The sequence below is a fragment of the Oncorhynchus mykiss genome, chromosome 16 (assembly GCF_013265735.2).
Source record: "Oncorhynchus mykiss isolate Arlee chromosome 16, USDA_OmykA_1.1, whole genome shotgun sequence".
In the NCBI taxonomy this organism is placed as follows: Eukaryota; Metazoa; Chordata; class Actinopteri; order Salmoniformes; family Salmonidae; genus Oncorhynchus; species Oncorhynchus mykiss.
In genome coordinates this window covers 51,717,962-51,738,321 of record NC_048580.1, presented here as the reverse complement: position 1 = coordinate 51,738,321, position 20,360 = coordinate 51,717,962, and the positions used below count along the sequence as shown (strand labels likewise).

Sequence of the window (20,360 nt, the reverse complement as noted above, 5' to 3'; positions counted from 1 at the left end):
GCGTTTATTTCGCCTCCAAAACAAATGTTAGACCTAGAGTTAGCTACCTCCTGTTTCCTCATCTTTCCAAGTGTCGACTGGAGGATATTCAGAATGAAAAGATGAGATGGAGACTTCCTCTGAAGGACTATCCCTGGCAGGTACGTCCATAAGACCTAAATTGAACAACATTGGTCAACAGAAATAACTTGAAATGACAAAGAGCTCACAGACCTATGAAACATGTTCAGGTAGATAGGCGTTTGCAACAGCCAACCCGGCTAACTAGCATTGTACAAACGAACTTGCTAGCGAGCTAACCTGAGTTGAACAAGTAGTGTGCATGTGGCTACTTTAAAATGTTATCTTATCTTGATTGACTGTGTTACCTGGAGATCTTTCTGCAACTTCGAAGTCGCTAAATGTGTAACTTGCAGGCTAGCTACTGTCTTCTCTTGTTTGAACCGTCAAGCCACTGAACAGCCAGCTGCTAAACATGTGTGTTAGTAGTGTTTCCATGGACACCAGAGAGGGGCGGAATATATACCGTGAGATGTGTGTGTGGGTTCTTCTCCCCATTTCCCTTTTTTCAAGCCCATATGATGCAATATTAATTTGCTTTCATCAGAGGAAAGGTACAGTAGCTAGTGTGTTAGACTGTCCATATCCTCTATCTGGTATTATCTCCCTCTCCCTCTTCTCCCCTCATCTTCCCTCGGGAGAGTGGGAGAGCAACACTACAGTAGATCGGTGGGTGAGTGACAGAGACATCCAGAAGAAAAGCTTCTGAGTCATTAAACATTGCCATTTTTTCTGTAAATCAGCAGATCCATTAGTTATAAATACAGGTGATAATATTTAACAATATTTATTCCATTTGCTACTGTACCCTTTAAAGGTAGACTCAGCTAATTGACTTTGCAACGAGCAGCGAGATATTGAGATGAGCGAGTATCTACACATGTGCATGGGTTTGCTTCACACTGTTCACAGCATGGTAGCCAGAGTACCACAACAGCAGAGAAGTTGAGCCTCGCGCTTCAATGATCTTAGTTGTTGTGGAAATTAACCCACTATGCTGTTTATTTTCTGCATCTACGTCATATGGCTGAGTCTACCTTTCAATAAATATCCTAATTCCAAGTTACCTGCCCGCTGCGGAGAGGTGCATTACTAGGATTTTGAATTTTCTTTGTGTATCTTTGTTAAAAAAATGAATAATGAAATTCATGTCATTGAAACATATGATGTTTATGTTACCATTGTAATAATACAACTGTATAATTTAAGTAGGCTGTACTTGGGACTTGTATTGAAATAAGTAGGCGAACATACAAGTATAATAGCTAGGATGCTTATGAGCATATTATGTGAGTGTATTGTCAACAATTTCATGAGTGTCTTGACATTGACATCCAAATGCCTGCCTATAAAAATGTACTACACCCCGCAGTTAAGCGTTAACTTGAGGGAGAGTATAGCCTGAGTCATAAAATCAACTTATATCATTTTGACCTACATACAATCCACCTCAATCATGACTTCTTTGGGCAGCTCTGAGCGGCTTATGCAAGATCATTATTTGAATTTCATCTTTAGGTTTAATGGACTGTGAATCATTGGTGTGAGACTCTTCGCCCATTTTGTTTTTAAATGCATTGATTATCTAAATTTAACTGACTAAACGTGTTAGTTAGAAGATTGCCTTCTGTGTCATAGGACCTTGACAAAAACAAAAAGGGAGGCTGAGGCGTTAAATTCTGATGTACATGTTCACTCACTGAAGAATTTATTATGTTACTTTTGAAAGATTATAATGAACATCTTACATGTATTTTTTCTGGACTGATAAAAATCAACACCAGCTCAGCAGAATTTTTGTTCAGGGTTTGAAGTGCAAGCTGGAAGAAAAAGAAAGATAACATCTTGGGGTTTATGTAAATTTGGTAGCCTATGCAGGAAGCCATTTTTAGTCCGTATAGGCATACAAACAATTTCTAAAATGCAATTACTCCTGATTTTGATCCTAATCTATGTCACTATGCACAAAGGCCCAAAAGAAACAGATTTGCTGACACATGAGGAAAAAGGCAAGGCATGTGACCTTAGAAGGGCAAAGCAGATAACCACCCTTTACAAGAGTAGATTATGCCACCAGGAGAGGAGCGAGAGAGAATATCCATCCAATCTACTGTATTGTGTAGCATACTGTAGGCCTATAGCTTAATATTAAGTGTTGCAACAATCCATGTTGAAAATCCTCAGGGAAGCAAACAGTGTTTTTATTTCTGAATCACTTCCTGCTTCCCTTGGGTGGAGCAAATGAAACCAGGGCAGGTGCATTGTTATGAAAATACTTTGGTCACAAAATGGGGGAAATGTGATATCTGAAAATGTAATTGTTTATTTACCACATAAATTATTTACTACATAAAAATGTTAGCATAAAAATACATACTTTTTTTGCCTACATCATAAAGGTCTATTTTGAATAGACTGGAGTGAACTTGTATGTATACCTGGTTCTTACCACATAGTAAAAACAGATTTATAAAGGCATGTTCTAGGCCAAAATAGGGGTACAGTGACTTGTTGGATGCGTAATATTAATTAATCTATTGTTAGTTTTGATTGAACAAAACGAATAGGCTTGTGCAGATCACAATAATACTGAAAGTTTATAAAATCGATTATATCTGTTGTATTTTTTCTTGCCTCGAGTTTACAGTGGAGACGCGTTTTCATGCGTGGATGATTTAATCTGACGTTGCTCAGCGAGCAGGCAACGCAGTGAGAGACAGTTTAGTGTGGTCCTCTCTCTCGAGCAAGTGCTGCGAAAGGGGAGCGCAAGAGTACGCTCCAGTTAACTAGACTGCTGTTCTCGTCTGAGCAAAGAGTTGACTCCGTGCGTTCTGTACGCTGGGCTGGGACAGGGACAAGAAGAGGCGCGCGTGTGTGAGCAGATCATGAGTCATCACAACAGTTTACTTAATCATGATCTTCCTCCACATTATGGGACCGTAGGAACACAGTTTGTGCGATCCCCTTCGGTTATTTGATCGTTTCTTGTTGTGGGAACTTTGGCCAGCTGTTGAAATGGACATGATAACTTTCATGTTGGCGAGCCTTGCCCTCCTGAATATCAGGGACAACATTTTCACCAGGTAAGATAACCCTATTATAGGCTACGGCTCTTTTGACTAGGGTTACGGAGGAGACTTTCCCAGAAGCTTCACTAAGGATTTAATAGAATTTTGTTATTTTGGAATAGCCTATATTATTAAATTAGGGACCATTTTTTGTAATAATAGCCTACTTTGCCCTTATTTTGTAGGTCAGCTGTTGCTATGTTCTGATTTATCCTAACATATATAGCCTACTGACCGTTTAGATGACTCTCAAAGCTTTTAGTCAATTTCTGCAAGTGTTTTCAGATTTTGAATTATATTTACAACACAATAAGCACATTGAGGCTATAACATATGTTTCTGATGTAGCCTAGATAATGTTTTGATGGAAACTAATTCCTAACCTACCTTTTTTTTATTTGTCCAATTTGCGTGAAATGAGCTGATTACAAATGAATTCTAAAACCTGATGACTTCTCTGCAATAGCAGAGGAATAGCCTACTCAATGCCCACGTACTGTATGTAGCATTTGAGCAGTTAGTTACAGCTTAAGTGCTGTGGGGCCCATCATCAACATAGACACCCGTGTTGATCATACGTTCATAGTAAAGATAACAAGATAGAGGCAATCGGAAGTGGATATGTGGTAAATAATGTTACATTCTATCATGTGTGACATATTTGTGTACAACGTCACACCATAACTTAAAATTAGTTGTTACTAGTAATGAGATGATTATAACAACAGCATGTTTTTATAGCATTGTAATGAAATTGAGTGGTCTTTGTTATAACACAAGTGGAATGAGGAACAGTTTCTATATACACTCTTATACTTATAAAAAACAGTCTACCCCATAATAACTATGCAGTGACAATGCAAATACTTTGCGATTACTACCTCCACAAGGTTATTGTAATAGTCCGTATACATCCATTTTTGCAAGTTGCCTCTTGACATCAGAATGACACACATCCATCCTGGTCGTGTCATTGCAACAGTCTCTAAACTGTAAACTGTTGAGGTGTGTTCAGTTACACAAGTGTTGCAAACTGTCCCAGTTCAAAAGGTTGTACAAGGTTGTGAATCCTGGTAGCGTCCTGCCACTCCTGACAACACATACCAGCAGAGGGTGTAATTGTTATTAGAATGTGATCTTTCGCAGGTTTTTCTGAGATGTGTGTGTCAAATTGAAGATATATTATCCTCGCTTCGTGAACTTGATGCATTAGCATTTTTATTTGCCACTATACGATCCCCCACATTTTAATTTGTGAGTGTTTTGGAGTAGCAGTCTGACAGTGCCTCATCTCTCATTTCCAAACCTTTTAGAAACAAAATTAAAAACATTTTCTTGAACATGGCTACTTGACGATGTGTTTAAAAAATAATAAAATGTAAAGTCAGAATCGGGTCTGGCAAAATATTTCACCTTTGGTGTCAGTCACAGCTGTCCTTAAATGGATTCAGGTGACATGCACCATACCCTTGGTTGTGATAATCCTTAGAAGTTACCCCTCTTCTGGATAAATTCTCTTCAATGTAAGGCTGCATATACACGTCGTTGAAAATAAGAATTTGTTCTTAACTGACTTGCCTTGTTAAAATAAAGGTAAACATTTATAAAAAGATTCGAATAGGCTACCTGTGTTAACACAGCCTATTGAGGGCAAATGTTTAAATAGCAGACAGTTTTCACTGCAATGTGATCTCATTTTTTTTTGTCACATTTTTGTCATTTTAAAATATTTAACATTTAGGATTAATGTTTCATATAGTGTGTCCTGTAGTGGAGTTTATTTTACTCACACAAGTCCTAGGCCTAGTAAAATGTAAGCCTTTTATTTCTATTTTTTTTTTAACCTTTATTTAAATAGGCAAGTCAGTTAAGAACAACTTCTTATTTACAGTGACGGCCTAGGAACAGTTGGTTAACTGCCTTGTTCAGGGGCAGACCGACAGATCTTTACCTTGTCAGCTCGGGGAGTCGATCAAGCAACCTTTCAGTTTCTGGCCCAATGCTCTAACCACTAGGCTACCTGCCGCCCCATTATTAAATATCTGCATTTAAAGGAAAACTGGTGGTTGTTGCAGTACTACTGGAAGTAGTCCAGAAATGCAAAGTTGAAAGAGGTTCAAGGAAAAACATCACAAATATTCAAATGTGAGAATGAATTCATTCTTGTTGGTTTACTGGGGTAGCAGTGGCATAGTTAGTGACCTTTTGCCTTGTCTTGGCATTCTCTTATGCCCTACTGGAAGACATGGTGGCATCATAGGCTACATACCCTTAGTATGTCCTTAATGGATGCTCCATATGTGCAAATCAGGCAGATGCTATCGCTGAGGGGTCCAGATATGCTCTAGCCAAATGGCTGCGGGATCAGCAGTGGAACAAAGCACAGTTACACTACATTGGGTTCGTGGTGGAAAGGCCACAGTACGTAGAGAGAGCTTTCAGCTTAGAGAAGCTATAGAATGAATTTGGCTAATCAAGGTTGGAAATGACAGAGCTTGAATGTGCCATATCTATGCAATGCCACCATTTCATGTCTGTACAGTTTCTCTACTGATTGGCATTCAAAAGGCTGCAGATTTAATTAGCCAGCTTTACATGCTGTCAACATTCAGGATTTACAACATAAACAAAAAATGCAAGGATGACTAGTGCAAATCTCCCTCTCTGTTCTCAGGTACAAATTGATGTCATTGTATGAAGCAAATTAAGCTTGTTACTGCTGGGGCTACATTACAAGGCTTTTATATTTCAATCCAAGGCAAGAAAGTCTGTTTCTTTTGTGTTTAGTCTTCTTCACCTCAGCTCTCAGTGGCTGTATCTGAAATGGCACCCTATTCTCTTTCTTGTGCACTAACAATGTCAAAAAGTAGTGCACTATATTATAGGGAATAGGCTGCCATTTCGGACATACCCAGTTTGTTATAGCTGGTAAACAGATGGTTAGCGAAGCAGGGCCTCGGGAGATCCTGCTAATGAACTGAAATTAAAGACTAAGAGGAACAACATCGACGGGAAATTGACTTTGAACTGTTTGAACAGAGAGTGGAGGGGTGAGAGAGCGGGCCTTGCACGTTTACAGAAACCCCCTCGAGACTAATCAAATGCTCAGTTCCATTAGCATTTCATGACATCACATTTCCTTTGCTGAGGGCATAATGTGTAGCCTGTGGTGTGGTGCTATACACTGCACTGAAGTTACTATAGGTAGACCTACAAGAGGAAGTCAGTATGTAGCCATTAGCCGAGACAGCACCACTTTAAACAGGTCCCATCACTTTATCAGTTAGGTTATTAAGTTAGAACACCTAGTTGTCAAAGAGGAAGGCCACAAATGGAGGCACCTATGGGATATTCCAATATCAATAGCATACCAGTTAGAATGAAGAAATGTATTGGGCATGCACTCTAAATAAGTGGTATGCTACTGTGGATATTGGAACTTAGTCAGGCTGTTTTTATTTTTGCTCATTTGCCTATATCTTTACAGGACCAACAAAACCAAAATCCGGAGTATTGTAACAAACTTTGTTAAACTCTTTGGATTTTGTTTAGGTGGCATATGTTCTGCACAGTCACATTTCTATTTGACCTCACAGGTTCAGCACATTGGGAGTTTCTGAAGATATGATTTCAATCACTTTCTAACTGCACCCCTTTTTGATTTGAACCAAACCTTCCGTACATGTTTGCCCATGGTAGAAGTGGTCAGAAAGGGACTTTTTGGACCTGAATGCCAAAACATTCAGGAGATAGAAATGCTCAAAGTTGACCCATTTTTGCATACCCCACTCTACCATGAGACATACATGTGTTCATCACTGAAAAAGATAAACGGTTGAGTTTGATATAATTTGAAAGCTTACAAACAGGGTTGTCAAAAAAATTGTCCTTTTTTTTTAGGTTTTAATGTAAATTATTCAAGAGTATGCTGTGTCTCAACTGTGTCACAACCAATGACGGGCACAACACAAACACCTCAGAGGATGTAAAATAGCTACAGCATTTATGAAAAATTGCACAAAAGAATTTGCAAAAAAAAATATGCAAAATTAGTGAACTTTGAGCACCTCTATCTGAACGTTTTGGCATTCAGGTCCAAAAAGTTACTTTCTGACCACTTCCATCATTGGCAAATATGTATGGAAGGTTTTGTTGAAATCAAAAGGGGTGCTGTCAGAAAGTGATTGAAATCATATGGAACGACCCAACAGCTACCTCTGAATATAGAAGCTGCTAATTAGGCTAGTGATAGACTACAGCTGTCGATCACATGGAGACAGTTCATTTGATGTATTCATTCAGTCAATGTTCTCATCTATTTATGTCATAGGATGTGATTAAAACTTCAGAATACAAGCGCAAAAAAAACATTTCATGGTTTTAAAAGACAAAATAAAAAAAATGTCTGGTACATTTTAGGAGTATGTTTTAGCTACTATGTAACGACTATGAACAAAGGGGTAACACGTCAAAAGGGCTTTATTCGTTCGAATATTGTCCGGGGAAACACCTCTGCATGTCCTGAGTGCTGTCTGTCCTCTTACAATACTCTCTCTTGTCCCTTTTGAAACCAGTGGTCTGTTCAGGAGGGTGCAATGTTACTAAACTTTATTCAACTAGACATGCATTTAGAACATATCACTATGATTGTCAGTCAGGTAGAATAAGGAATTTCTATCTGCAGCGGTTTGAACATTTTACATCACTAAATACAACACATAGTAAGTTAGATCAGAGTCCGAGTAAGACAATTGGCCCTTTGTCTCATCCAAGAGTCCACAGAGTGAGCCCTCATAGTAACTAACACTGCCTTCTGGTGGTCAGTTTCTGTGTGCACTGTGTCCAGTCAGAAGCAGCACATATAAGATTGGGGTCAGGAGTGCTGATCTATTATCAGTTTAGCCTTTATATTATAATTAATAATATTTCATAGACAAGACGAGATTACATAGATAGGGAATGATCCCAGATCTGCACTACTACTCTGAGACGCTTAATGAGTATGTGTCTTGAAGCTGAGAACACAAGTCAAGGGTTTATGAACTGCAACTTAGCCCAGACATGTGTGGAATATGAAGCTCTCAAGTGAGATAGTTTTGTCCATTATTCCAAAATCCCTAATGGATAATAGGCACTTTGTAATAATGTATTATTGTAATAAGTTTGCTCTTTTCTTTCATATCCTCCAAGGATAATTGCATGCCCACCGATCTTGATCGCAAATCTATGTTCAACATGAAAATGCTAATACTGTCTTTGCCTCTCTAGCTTTCTTCCTTCAGGGATTCTCTAGTGCTGTGGACGCAGAGTGCTCAAGTGTGCTGTGTTTGTTCCCTATAGGGCCATGCTGAGTGACATTGGGGACTATATAGGTTCAGACATACAAATTTCCTGGTTGCCTAATCTGGATGAGTTAATGAAGGGCTATGCGCGAAATTTTCGCCCTGGGATAGGAGGTGAGTATGAGATCTACTGCTCGTGGCATTGGGTTGCATTTCACCCCCTCACATTTACAGTCATTCTTAGCATAGCAAGAACCAGGTATATAGGACCTAAGCGTTTTGAAAATCACACTCAAATGATTTTGACTCCTCTCAAAATCAATCGTACTAAATTCTCCTGCCCCCATTTTGTCATTTTTAGATCCTATTTGAAATAAATATATACCCCTATGTAAATAAGAGGTTTGAATCTATTAAAATCATTTGTGTTTGAACGTGACGCAAAAGATTACAAACAAAAGCAATTAAGCGTTGGAATGAGTTTGCAGAAGGGATTATTTAAATTATGCTTTGGAAATGGAAGACGTGCGTAGTGTTGCGAGAGAAAAGAAAGGAGCGTTGCTGGAGAATGCCTGCCAAATGTGAAACATCCAATGTCCACAGCATTAGATTTCTCAACCTCACAGCTTAACTCAGCTAAGCAGAGGTGAAAAAGCTTTGTCGATATAAGAACCACCACAATGTCAGGCCTAGTGAACCAGCAACAAGGCCACTACAAGGCCACTACACACCTGTAGCTCAACATTATGCTCAACAATGATCAATAGTCCCACTCCCTCCTTACTTCCTCTCATAAATAAGATGAGATAACATCTCCCTCATATATTATTTAAGTGCTAAGACAGCTACCATAAAGCCCTACTGATGGGCTATCTAAGGCCATTGAAGAATCATGCACATCAGTTGGTGTGGTCTTACTCTGTGTATTCAAATCACATCCCTTCACCATTTCAAATTAGAAGGAAAGTGGTGCTATGATAGGTGTCTAGAATCTAAACAAAGAAGTGTAACACTGAGCCTCTCCCAAAGGGTCACTAGTCAAAATGAGCTAGGTTTTAGTGACAGGCTAAGGGATTATGGATTGCAATTAGTTTTAAAATTCTCCAAAATGAGTTTCATTGACTTTGACTGTCCTCCCACTTGTCAATGCTGATGACTGCTATCTCTATGGTGGGTAGGATAATGGCTATAGAATACAATTTGACGTAAATGGTTATGGGATAAGTGCTGAATGGTGGAGAATGGTAATGTATGATTCCTTAATGTTTGGAAGAAATAGCCTTTCAGTTCCGCTTCGGTGATCCTGATCTCCCTCCCTTTAGATTTCCTTCAAGTGTCCACGATCTCAGCAGCACAAATCATGCTTATCATCGAGCAAACTACAAAAGAATGCTAGCTATGTATGCACTTCTAAATACCACACCATTGCACAAGCCCATGAGACCCCCAATGTCATGTGTATGAATGTACATAGTGCTTTGTCACTTCCAGTAGAGAAATGTTAAGTGGGGTGGCCATTGATCCTTATCTAGGGGTATCTTTGGGGTGGAGGGAGGGAGGGAGCGATTGTTTTCTTTTCTCACTTCTTTTCCCACAGGCCCACCTGTGAATGTTGCCATGGCTATTGAAGTAGCCAGTATTGACCACATCTCTGAAGCCAACATGGTAATGTATAAATTCACCTGCAGGCCTTTATACAAAATGGTTGCCATATTTCACTGCTACTGTTCTGTTGCAGTAAAACTAAATGTGAAACTACCACTTATGTATCATCCACATCAGCCAATAGGGATTCAGACAGAGCATGCATGTTATGAAAGGTATCCTTCCTTCCTCCCTTGAGGTATTCAACAGATTCAACCAGGTTGGATTGGTGAAAAGCAATAGTCTTGTAACCTATATTTCTCTTAACTAATAGCGTTCAGATCAGTGATTACCCTAGGGAAACTATTAAAGGAGACATTTGAAAAGTATTGAAACAGACCTTTATCCATCTCCTATTCTCCTAGCTACAGTACTGCCCTAAGTCTCAACGTAATCCACCACTCAGTCTCGTACCAGAGTTGGCAATGCCCTTGGCTCAGCTTTGTCCCTGTGTGTGTCTGTCTGTCTGTCTGTGTGTGCATGTGTCTGCGCGTATGTATATGCCTACTCTTGTTGTTACCGTGTGTGACTGCTTGGCAGGAGTACACCATGACAATTTTCCTGCGTCAGAGCTGGCGGGACGACCGCCTGTCCTACAACCACACCAACAAGACCCTGGGGCTGGATAGCCGCTTCGTGGATAAACTCTGGCTGCCCGACACATTCATTGTCAACGCCAAGTCCGCCTGGTTCCATGACGTCACCGTGGAGAACAAGCTGATTCGCCTGCAGCCTGATGGGGTCATCCTTTACAGCAGCCGGTGAGGAGTGGGAGAGTGGGGAGGGGAGAGGAATGAGGGGAATGGGGAGGAGAGAGGTGGATATAATGTGTGAGGAGTAGGAGCATAGATCGAGTAGGAAAGAAGGAGGAGAAGGAGGAAAGGGGTAGGAGAGATGGACGGCATGGGAGGAGGGAGAGAAGAAAAGGGTGTGGGCTGGAGAGGCCCTTTAACGATTGATTTGCCGTGGCCTGAAGTTAAGGCTATATAATGCCTAATGATAATGTCAAAGTGAGAATGACTAGGGCCTACCGTTACGGGTCAAGTTACTATTGTGGTTGAAGTGGGTGTTTACTAAATGACTTGTTCTCCTCTTAGGATCACCTCGACTGTGGCGTGTGACATGGACCTGACCAAATACCCCATGGATGAGCAGGAGTGTATGCTGGACCTAGAAAGCTGTGGGTTGACTTATATTACTTACATAGACTTGTATCTCTTTATATGATCTCAATACCGGTAGTCTGTCATGTTCCCTACCACTCTTAATTGACCATTACGATCACATATTTGTGATCATTGTTGAGTGGTCCCTGCAGCGTACCATCGCAAATATGTGATTGGAACAGTAGCAACAGAACGTATGATGCAACAAATGCGTCTAAACAGCATTGTTGTCTGAAAAGCATCTAAACAATGTGTTGTACTGATGGGTAATAAAGGTCTACACAACTTTATTCCTCCTGTAAAAGATAAATGCAAACTTCCTCATCCAAACATCACACGGAACACATCCATAGCCAAACTCTTTCCATAACAGCTATACTTGTTTACGATGTACCACATCTCTGGTGAGCACAAGGGATAAATGTAATATTGTTTAGAAAAGAGATGCGTGTCTGCTAAGCTAACAGCAGCTAAATTCATTATAATGGCAGCCATGTATGTTTATGTTAACTCCTTAATCCTAGAATGCCATTCACTATAGAACGCAAATGAACAAAGTCAAAGATGGCTGAGCCCATTGCCTGAAAAATATTAACTTAGTTTGGCCACTTTTAAGCATATTACAAATATTTGATGTACTTGTTACAGTGTATACAATAACCGGAGCACATGATTTGACAAGTTGTTTACCGTTTTTGACAGATCACAAAGCAAATCAAATGTTATCACCCCAAATACAAGCCTACTGTCTAGCGTCATGATTTGGCCTCGTATTTTTACGTGTTCCCTGTTGTCTTAAAAGTTGTTAGAAAATAAAACTTGTTAGAAAATAATTTGAAATTGACAAGTTGAAACATAGCCTATAGATAATTAGCAGGCAGCATGCCTTGGTTTGAGGGCAGCGTGGGTTAACTGTCCTGTGAGTGTATTCTGACATCACAGCATAAAAAAACTCAGGCTGTGGTGACCTTTAGAGATATTTGGAACTCACAAGTGAAAAGGTTAATGGATGGCTCTCAATAGTCTACAGCATGGGTGTCAAACATACAAATCATCCCGCTAGGGGGTCTAATCCAGGCCGTGGGTGGTTGGAGTTTTTACCTTTTTTAGAATTGTTTGTTAGAACAGTTTTATTTTGGGCGGGGGGTGGGAGACTCAAATCGAAACGGTGTAGATAGGATAATGGACCTACATTCATACAGTTTCTTGACTGTCCATCTTGCTAATAATCACCAAAATAAAGCTATACCCAAAACGATGGATAGAGGATCACCGAGGCAATATAACCAATTTTCAGTACGGCCCTCCAGAAGGTCGATTGCAGCCCCCGGATCAAAGTGAGTTCCCCTGCTTTACAACATGATTATTGATTTCCCAATTCGAAGTAAATATGGTTTTATTTTCTTCCTGGTACAGTAGTTCATTGATCAATTCATCTCATTGATTGGACAGATAAATCCCACACCTGAAACAGTCTCTTATTAAACTTAAGGGATCAACCTGCCGGCTCTGGCTCTACTGAGAATACAGAAGAGGACAGGAAAACACTTTAGACTACTCCCAGTGTCTGTAGAGCTGCATGTAGGCCATAATATAAAGGGAAATTGTGTACCACAAGTACCAGAAGGAAGGCTAGGGTCAATGCCTTACACATACATTTAATATTCCAATGATGCTCCATTGTTGTTGGGACGAATATTGGTTGACTGCTTGTTTGTTGACTGTTTGTTTGTTGACTGCTTGTTTGTTTGACTGTTCCAGATGGCTACTCCTCAGAGGACATTGTGTACCACTGGTCTGAGAGTCAGATACACATCCATGGACTGGACAAACTGGAGCTGTCCCAGTTCACCATCATCGACTACAAATTTGTCACGGAGACGCTGAACTTCAAATCCGGTGAGCTTCCCCCACGTATCCTCGTTTTGCTATCACCATGGTTACGCTACTTAACAGCCAGTGGGATGTTCATGAAATTTCTCTTCATTTCTATACAGAGCACTTCTTTCACTTCTTTCACCTCTTTCACTGTACACAACTCTCCATTTTGAGTCATGCTTTTGAACGTTGTCTTACCATGCCTCTTGTGTAAGAGCGACCCTAGGTCTTTTTAACTAATATGTTTTGAACTCAGACACCTCTGTGGGTATGTTCTATGCACAGACAGAATGGCTCATGTTATTCAGAGAGGATGTGCCCCCTCCTCTGAGTCGGGTTCCTCTAAAGATGTATTCCTTCTTGGGACATTTTCCTTGTAATTTGCTCTTTGGGGTCTTGGTCGGGTTACTGTAGGACTTTGTGACAATTGTTAATATAAAAAGCGCTTTATAAATAATTTTGATTGATTGACTGATTGAAAAGCTAATGCTGGTCTACTTTTTCATGTCAAGCCGGACGTTTCCCGCGGCTCAGCCTTCGCTTCCAGCTGAGACGTAACCGAGGCGTCTACATCATTCAGTCCTACATGCCCTCCATCCTATTGGTTGCCATGTCCTGGGTGTCCTTCTGGATCAGCCAAACAGCAGTCCCGGCTCGGGTATCCCTGGGTTAGTATCATGTTAAGAGTATTCTGTTAGTGATATTGGGGGCGTAGTCTGCAATCTAGTCGGCCTGGAATACGGCTATAAGCTTGCTGTGAGTATGTTAGTAGAGAAATGACAGGGAAAACACAGATTCAATGAGACAGCAAGAATTCAAAGTGAACTGAATGTGTCTACTTGTACATTGACCTAGAATTTAGAAGTGCATTATCATTGAGAAGTATATTCATAGTTATGTGATATGCATGATGACAAATTATATTTGATTAATGAAAAAGGTGAAACCCTCATCACAGTTCAAGTTGTAGATTCTTATCTTAGGTTGTTTGTGTTGTGTAAACCAAAAACAATCCTCAATAAATATAAAATAGAGGAAGAAAATGTTTTCCATCTTAAAGGTGCAATCAGCAGTTGCTACATCAGTTTTTGGACTTATAAATTAATAATATGTACCAATTGAATATTGAATAATATAACTAAGCCTCATGAGCTTAGTTCAACTGTCGTACCCCATCAGAACCCAAAATAAAAAGTTTGTTTCACGCCAATGTTTGTGAACAATGTAAATGTAAACAAACACTCTATGGCCTCCAAAACATGGTTAAAACTATACTTTTGATATCATAGATGGTCAGTCCTTGCATCCATAGCACTGTCTATGTCATTTTTCCAGGCCTGTCCCTCAGCTTTTTATTGAAGTAGGGAGGGGATTACAATGATTATTTCTACTGCTGATTGCTGCTTTAAACAAGATATCATTTTTATTATTTATTTCACTTTCATCACTTTCACTTTTTTATTTAACTTTATTTCACATCAACGATTGAGTGTGGACCTTCCTCTTTTCTATTCAAAACAAATATGTAATTTCCATATTTATTTTGGTAAAGGGATCACCACTGTGCTCACCATGACGACTCTGATGGTGAGCGCCCGCTCATCTCTCCCTCGAGCCTCGGCCATCAAAGCGCTGGATGTCTACTTCTGGATCTGCTATGTGTTTGTGTTCGCCGCGCTCATAGAGTATGCCTTCGCTCACTACAACGCCGACTACAGGCTCAAAGAGAAGGCCAAGAGCAAGGCCAACAAGATGAGCTCCGAGGTAAGAAGGGGGGACAACACTTGCCCAACTGTGGTGTTCCCCAAGGTTTAGTGGTAGGCCCGTTCCTCATTTGACCCATTTATACCACAACATTCATTCAATGTTCACATAGTGTTCAAGGGACATTATTGGGTTGACACAATAGGTGCAAACAATGTGAGTAGGAACCTACAAGCACTTGCATTTTGAACATGCACAATTTCCTTTGGCTTCCTTCGGTGTGAGGTAAAGATACTTCACAAAGGAATTGACTGTTGTAGCCTTTCTCTATTGACATATCTCTCTCTCTGCTTCTCCAGTCAGTCGTAAAGAATGGGAAACAGGCCATGGTGCTCTTCTCCCTGTCCGTGGCTGGAATGAACCAGGGCCTGATGGTGTCCAGCCGCCGTCCGCAGCGCTCCGGCGCCGAGACCGCAGAGGAGGAGGACGTGGAGCCCAGGAGGGTGCGGGGGACCACAGCGTCAGAGGAGAGAGAAGAGGATAAGAAGTGCTGTAGTTGTTGTTCCAAGTGCTGTTGTGCTTGCAAGCCCCTCCAAGCTGACACCATAGATGTCTACGCCAGGGCTGTGTTCCCCGCCACCTTCGCCATCGTCAATGTGATCTACTGGGTGGCGTACACCATGTGAGTTGGGAGGACTAAGGATGGACAGGCTGGCACCACCAAGGACGGGAGTACTGTACATAGAGGAAAATCATGCCGCTTTGAATCCTGGGACTTATATAGGGGCACCGATGTAAACAAGGCTTCCTTAAGAAGAACTGGATTTACGTATAATATGGTGAAGTAGGGACCTGGTAAATAGCAGATAAAGTACAGTGAATGGACGAACAAAATCAGATCAGGTATATGGATATGTTCTGAAGTACAAGTTATGTACAAGGGAGCCTTGAGGGGTAGTCGATGTCTTATCCTCAGTGAGGCTCACTGTATGATAGCCCAGCTGCTGACTTTTATCTCCAAAAACCTTCACTAGCCACCCAAACTCTACTGCTGCAATCCCCTTAGATACTGATTGCTGCCCACTAAGCCATAGCAATAGACTGACGTTCAGCTATGTCCTTTTACTGTACATGTATGAACTCTGCTCACACCAGCAACATACACAGCACACTAATGTGTCATTGCTGAAAACTAATGTGCACAACAATTGTTGTTCGCTTAACTCACAAACACATCTCATGTGATGGACTAACTGTTGAAAACAAAAACATGTCCAGACTTCATGATGATAAGATGCGGTGTAGTCTATTTGGCTGCAGGGCTTATTCTCCCCACCGCCCCTCTTCCCCTCTACCATCCCACTGCCTTCCCCCACTCCTCTTTTTTCTCCTATAATTCCTCCACCCGTTTTTCCTTTCCAGTTTGATTTGGGCTTCAGAGCATCTTATCTCCTCCTGCCAGGTCTTCCTGTTTCCTGTTTCCTGATTATTATTATTATTATTAAAGGACTTCCTCCACTACCTGTGTATTTCCACACTGGAAATGTTCACTTTGTAGTTTTAATGCCTCGGCTTAAAGTTTTGGAACAGTTGTTTCTCATGATTGTCTCTAGAATATCTGCCTTTTTCTCGATAATCCAAATGTCCAAATAGCCTCATTGCAGGTGTTATGGATTCACTAAGAGCATCAAGAAGCTTCCACGTCTATTTTTTTAGCTACAATACATTTCATATTCAGTGATCCCCTTTATGAAATCAACTCAAGTTTGAGGAATAGACTAATTTGAGGCATGGTGAATAATTTAATCTGAAATCCAGATTATGCACTTTGAAATATGTGCAGTATTTATAATTCAGATGATCTCAGGCAGCATGTCCCTTTGTGTATGTAACAGTAGGACTGGAACCTCATGGGGGTATAACATGCTGGTTATAAAATAATGAACACTGTGGTCCCCTAGAAGTCATTGCAGAATCAGGTGTGCATGATGTACACGTATATACATGATGAAGTAAATACTAAGTTGCATCACTAACCAGGAATAAGATAGTGGTTTATTTGCAGTACGGTTATTACTGCTTATTACCTGTTATTACTGCTTACTAGTACTTCTACTGGTTGTTGTCTGTATGGTTAGGAAGTACCATACAAACTATTGTAACCTCCTAGCTATATTCCCTTAGTGATCAAATCAAATTAGATTTATTTATAAAGCCCTTTTTACATCAGCAGATGTCATAAAGTGCTTATACAGAAACCCAGCCTATAAACCTAAACCACAAGCAATGCTGATGTAGAAGCATGGTGGCTAGGAAAAACTCCCTAGAAAGGCAGGAGCCTAGGAAGAAACCTAGAGACGAACCAGGCTCTGATATCTCGGGAGTCTGTTTTTGGTCCACGTTTTCTCTGTGTGGAGCCTGGCTGGGGGGCGTGAGTAAGGCTGTTATCAGGCCCAGCAGTGCTGAACCGACCAGGGGCCACCCCTGGGTGGGAAAGGGCAGGGCTGGGTGCCCATGGCAGTCTGTCTCCTCCAGTGTAGATAACTTTGTTCTGGGCTCAGAGAGATGACATCATGAAGGATGGCGATGAAGAGGTCGGTGCAGAGATGGGAAGTGTTATCTGCTGCCCTTCACTAACAATGCCATCTAGTGGGGACACACACACACACACACACACACACACACACACACACACACACACACACACTAGGCCTTACATAATATTTACGATTGGTGCTCCAGGCCAGAACTCATGGTGAACTGCAGATCCACTTTCTCCCAGATGTTGTCAATTAAAAGTTATTCCATAAGACAATTCCAAGAGCTGTTTACCCAGTGGCATTCTGCCAAATTAAGATATCTAATAATATTGGATGAATGATACTGCAACACTCATGAAGGTGTTATGACTGGTTTTATAAGATGTTAGGAATGCCCCTTTGAAATCAAATGTTACCCAGAGATTTAGTGATCTCTTATCTCCTGTGCCAACTCATCCAGTGATTTAGTGATCTCATATCTCCTGTGCCGACTCATCCAGTGATTTAGTGATCTCATATCTCCTGTGCCGACTCATCCAGTGATTTAGTGATCTCATATCTCCTGTGCCGACTCATCCAGAGATTTAGTGATCTCATATCTCCTGTGCCGACTCATCCAGAGATTTAGTGATCTCATATCTCCTGTGCTGACTCATCCAGAGATTTAGTGATCTCATATCTCCTGTGCTGACTCATCCAGAGATTTAGTGATCTCATATCTCCTGTGCCTTCTCATCCAGAGATTTAGTGATCTCTTATCTCCTGTGCCGACTCATCCAGAGATTTAGTGATCTCATATCTCCTGTGCCGACTCATCCAGAGATTTAGTGATCTCTTATCTCCTGTGCCGACTCATCTAGTGAGGCTACCTCTGTCAGACATGGTCTGTGTTGGGAGCCAGGGGGGGTGGTGGTGGTGTGTGTATTTAGGGTGGGAGGTGTTTAAAAAGCAGACACAGTGGCACAACTTAGCCATGTCATATAGAAGTGAGGGACTGCACACTATAGGCGTGTATCTACTCACGAAAACAAAAGCCTCTTAGACTTGAAGAAATATTGGAGCTACATTTAAACCACTCTCAAGAAAGATTTAATTTAATCTGGACTTTTCACTCTGTAAGTATGACCATATAGTGTATACATGTATATTGTATGAAGAAAATGGACTGACAACACATTTTGATCATCACAATAATAGTTTTGTACTTTTTGTACAAAAGTTAGAAGTTTAGTTAGTTAGCTACTTATAGTTTAGTTAGTTAGTTATTTAAGTATTCTAAGTATTATAGTTGCTTTAGTACTCAAAAGATGCAACTCACAGTATATAATTACATATTTCTAATTGACTTGCATTGATATTCAGTGACGAGCACATTTTCAGTTTGAATTTAACTAGTTGAACTGACAGCCGTTTTGCACTGTTTCGCTATGATTTTACTCATCAATCTAGCAAGAGGGCAATATTTTATTAATGTAGTAGTGTTCCCTCCCCCTTTAGAAAGCTTTGACCTTTGGCTTTCACCTGGAATTGTTTTATTTATGTCTGAGAAAAAAAAATACTTGTCAACCCATATGATTTACTACACAATAAAAGTATAATAAAACATATACAAATATGATGGTATGAATGAATAAGCCTTTTCATACTTTATAATATACTGTACATATATAGTTATAATCAGTTTTAGGAACATATTTCACCTTCTTTATTACTTTACCAAACATATCATGACATTAGTAATAGTCAAAATGATTTGTGAATGTTTAATCAACATTTGGGCCATATAAACAGTGTGCGTCTCTCCTATAGACAAGGGGAGAAGGACTATGTAAAGGCTCGATTGTGTAGTTCTTAGCACATGCAATGTATCTGCCTCTGATGTAAAACAAATGTTTGACTTTCACACAAAATTACTTTACTTCTTTTAGGTTTAAAGAAGTGTGTAGATCACATTTTTTATCGTAGCGCTATGAAAGTTATGTATTTAGATCCGCCTGCTTGAGATAAATTCAGCGATTGTTTTGCCATGCCTGTGCCATGAAGCAGTCGAGCTGGATAAATGTTTTTCTAAGGACCGCCCCTTTGAGATAAAGTTGCTGTGAAGTGATATAAATGGATGTAATGATGCAGCCGGCCACCATAGGGAGGCAAATACATGTTTATTCGACAGAGGATGTTGACATGGTCCTAGGAAGGTCTGAATGGCTGTCTTCTGACTAATAAAACGGTGGGAAATCAATAAAATAAGTTATGTAAACATATGCATATTTTTTTAAAAGTAATTTTAGTGCCCGATTTCAGGGACTGTCAGCTTAAGAGGTTTTAACCAGCTGAAATTGTAACCAACAGTAGATGTGACAAACATGGACAGTGCATTGGCCAGGGACCACTCCTAGTCATCACGATCATACAGTAGATGATCCTAAATGATCCAATATAAAATGATTCACCTTAAAAACATGATTTTTCTTTTTGTGTCTCCGTACAGTCCTTTGAAGTTGACTGGCGGAGATCAGTTGACAGTTTTGTAATACACACTCACTTATCACTCTCAAAGTCACACTTTGGCTCCTCGCACAGTTCTTAATCAGTGTTGGCTTGTTTCATCCTACAGACTAGTATCTGGCTGACCTAGATCAGTTATGGAGGCTACTCATTGTCTAATGCCAATTCAACTGTTTGGTTTGGTCACAGATGGGCTAATACTGAATGTATGGGTTGATAAAGCTATTAGCCATACATTATGGTATGGTAACCTAATTCATCAAGAGTCAGTCCGAGCTGACTTGGTTAAAGTGCGATGATGACTCGAAAATAAGAGGCTTTTAGAGTCAGTTCTTTGCAAAAATGTGTTAAATATTCTTACTATTATATCACTGACACTCACTAACCTCCTGGGTGATACCACACATACTGTAGTAGGTTCCAGATAGAACAGCTCTAGGATGAGCTTACCTCCTTCATTGTCTGGCTCCATCTGTTTATGTTTTAGCCAACTCCTCTGACTATTCATGTATG

General features: G+C 40.3%; 2 protein-coding genes across 5 annotated transcripts in view; one reads left to right on the top strand and one right to left on the bottom strand.

Moving 5' to 3' along the window:
* The window catches only part of cfap74 (cilia and flagella associated protein 74), a 49,520-nt gene extending 48,793 nt beyond the window's left edge, over positions 1-727 (bottom strand). For all 3 annotated transcript variants that reach the window (XM_036947180.1, XM_036947181.1, XM_036947182.1), the window contains exons 1-2: positions 369-727; positions 48-155 (exon numbers count right to left, since the gene is read on the bottom strand). In XM_036947180.1, coding sequence (XP_036803075.1) covers positions 48-150 — 103 coding nt within the window. In that variant the 5' untranslated portion in view covers positions 151-155; positions 369-727. The remainder of the gene's footprint in view (positions 1-47; positions 156-368) is intronic.
* LOC110492221 (gamma-aminobutyric acid receptor subunit delta) lies at positions 30-16,352 on the top strand. 2 transcript variants are annotated; one of them, XM_036947183.1, is made up of 9 exons: positions 30-140; positions 8,469-8,584; positions 10,008-10,075; positions 10,595-10,815; positions 11,152-11,234; positions 12,982-13,119; positions 13,611-13,766; positions 14,651-14,862; positions 15,162-16,352. In XM_036947183.1, the coding sequence occupies exons 2-9, from the start codon at positions 8,473-8,475 to the stop codon at positions 15,486-15,488; spliced, it is 1,317 nt and encodes a 438-aa protein (XP_036803078.1). In that variant the 5' UTR covers positions 30-140; positions 8,469-8,472; the 3' UTR covers positions 15,489-16,352. The 2 variants fall into 2 exon arrangements, with proteins under 2 accessions (XP_036803078.1, XP_021421998.2); XM_021566323.2 differs by lacking the exon at positions 30-140 and adding an exon at positions 2,762-3,143.
* Positions 16,353-20,360: the final 4,008 nt, after the last annotated feature.

What these genes read in the sequence shown, in the direction of transcription:
- LOC110492221 (XM_021566323.2), top strand. Translation starts at nt 3,076, where the DNA reads ATGGACATGATAACTTTCATGTTGGCGAGCCTTGCCCTCCTGAATATC. An exon ending in GACGCTGAACTTCAAATCCG is followed by an intron (nt 13,120 to 13,610) that starts GTGAGCTTCCCC and finishes TTTCATGTCAAG; the next exon opens with CCGGACGTTTCCCGCGGCTC. An exon ending in CCAACAAGATGAGCTCCGAG is followed by an intron (nt 14,863 to 15,161) that starts GTAAGAAGGGGG and finishes CTGCTTCTCCAG; the next exon opens with TCAGTCGTAAAGAATGGGAA.